This window comes from Rhinoraja longicauda, chromosome 43 (assembly GCF_053455715.1).
Source record: "Rhinoraja longicauda isolate Sanriku21f chromosome 43, sRhiLon1.1, whole genome shotgun sequence".
Classification (NCBI taxonomy): Eukaryota; Metazoa; Chordata; class Chondrichthyes; order Rajiformes; family Arhynchobatidae; genus Rhinoraja; species Rhinoraja longicauda.
This window is the reverse complement of record NC_135995.1, coordinates 545,541-547,398: the sequence shown is the minus strand read 5'-3', so window position 1 is coordinate 547,398 and position 1,858 is coordinate 545,541. Positions and strand designations below refer to the sequence as shown.

The 1,858-nt window shown below is 46.2% G+C and overlaps 1 protein-coding gene across 1 annotated transcript; it reads right to left on the bottom strand.

The window, feature by feature from the left end:
• Positions 1 to 778: 778 nt before the first annotated feature.
• On the bottom strand, positions 779 to 1,600 carry LOC144612125 (uncharacterized). The gene has a single exon (XM_078431684.1). The coding sequence runs from the start codon at positions 1,598 to 1,600 to the stop codon at positions 779 to 781; it is 822 nt and encodes a 273-aa protein (XP_078287810.1).
• Positions 1,601 to 1,858: the final 258 nt, after the last annotated feature.

Sequence of the window (1,858 nt, the reverse complement as noted above, 5' to 3'; positions counted from 1 at the left end):
GCCGACGACGTCAAATTCTGTGAAATAAATAAATTTTGAGGGAATTAAAGGAAAAGGTGTTTGCTCAATGCTTTCGGGGCATTGTCGCCAGTCACGGGGCCAGTTTGTTCACCGGTATCGAAGGGGGTAAACTTGAAACGGTCATTTCACAACTCACAGATTCTCCACACAGATCAATCTCAACGTCGTCGAACGTTGCGGAATGAGGAATCGTTGTTTCCCACACCTGAGGGAGAGCCGATCACCACTGCGTCCTCCCCTGAGAGAAGGGTGACCTCAGCAGCGATGAGGTTGTGTCAGCCGTGTCCTTACCAATTCTCATTATTAGCATCCATATATATTCTAATTATTCTCATATTTGTAGACGCTCCAGGGGACACCAACATTTTATATCCCCTTTGAGAACCCGGTCCCCAGCACCATTCCACCCACCCATCGGACACCCAGCGACAAGGACACAGTTATCAGAAGTGATCAGAATAGTTTATTCCCGGTCACTATGAACAACCTGTTTCCTGTGTGATTCACGTACAAGGTGATGTGACTGAGCGCTGTTATCCCGTGACTTACAATAAACAGTATTGCTACACTTGGACATGATTGAGATGATATTGTGTAGAAAGGAGTTGCAGATGCTGATTTGTTGGTTGTAAATGGCTGCTACTGAGTTACATAATTCGCACACCCGGATACCTCCTGAAAACGTCGGTTTAAGATGCGTACATCTGTTCAACGTTCTGCTATATTTATAACTATATTTATAACTAGACTGAAAATACTAATGTTTCAATGATATGATTAATTTCACAATGAAATTCACGGGGTATTTAACCACGTTCTTCAGCTCCTCTCGGAACTTTCTCTGGGTCAGGACATAAATACACGTGTTGGTGCAGGTACTCAGAACCTGGAGCATCAACGAAATTGTCGGAAGATCACTGTCTGCGAAGTACTCAGCGCCCAAAGCGCGCTCAGACACAACATAAACAACCACTGTGCTCCACAACGCAATGGAACTGCCTGATATGCTGAAGAGTAAAACGATGGACTTCCTGCGGTTCTCCATCTCCGGGTCTTTGCCATTCTCTCCACTGTTGCGGCCCCGGAGCAATCTGCGGACTCTACCAGAGACTAGAATGTACCTGGCGGTCAGTGAATTGACCAACAAAAGAAAAACGAACGGGAGACAAGGAGTTACATTCAGGTAGAAGAACTCAAACGAAGTCCATGAAGGTGAAGTTAAGAAAGACTTTGTCCAGACACACCCTCGGGGTTTATTGTCGCTGATATATGCTGATTCGAATGTAAAATACCACGGTACGTTTATTAAACAGCTCAAAGCGATTACGGTTCCGATAACAACACTCGCGGTTCGCTCGGTGCAATATTTTGTTTTCAGCTTCTGACAACATATGGCCACAAACCGATCAAACGTGAAACCCACGGTGAACCAGACAGAGATTGTTGTGGCTGCAATGGCCAGGGCGCGGGTGATGGAGCACACGGGGGGGATGGTGAAGAACGACAGCGGGAAATACATCACAACAATGGACCTTATTATGACATCAATGATGAGGACCATGAGGTCGGCCGCTGCCATTGCCACCAGGTAGCGAGTGATGCATTTGGAGAGACCGCACTTTCCACGGGACAAGATCACAATCGCCACCAAGTTAACTGCGAAAGAACGAACGAAGGATGTTATCTGGCGTTCACGAACAATACTCTGAGCTGATAGGATTTCCGAGTGACATTTACTACTGAGTTGCCACAATAAATTAAATTACACGACATATCAGCAGGTGGATAATGAAAAGATACGTGGCCCGCACAGCTCTCGGGATGCGGGTTGGATCCT

Bases quoted from the DNA above. Each gene is read 5' to 3' on its own strand.
- LOC144612125 (XM_078431684.1), bottom strand. From the start codon at position 1,600: ATGGCAGCGGCCGACCTCATGGTCCTCATCATTGATGTCATAATAAGG.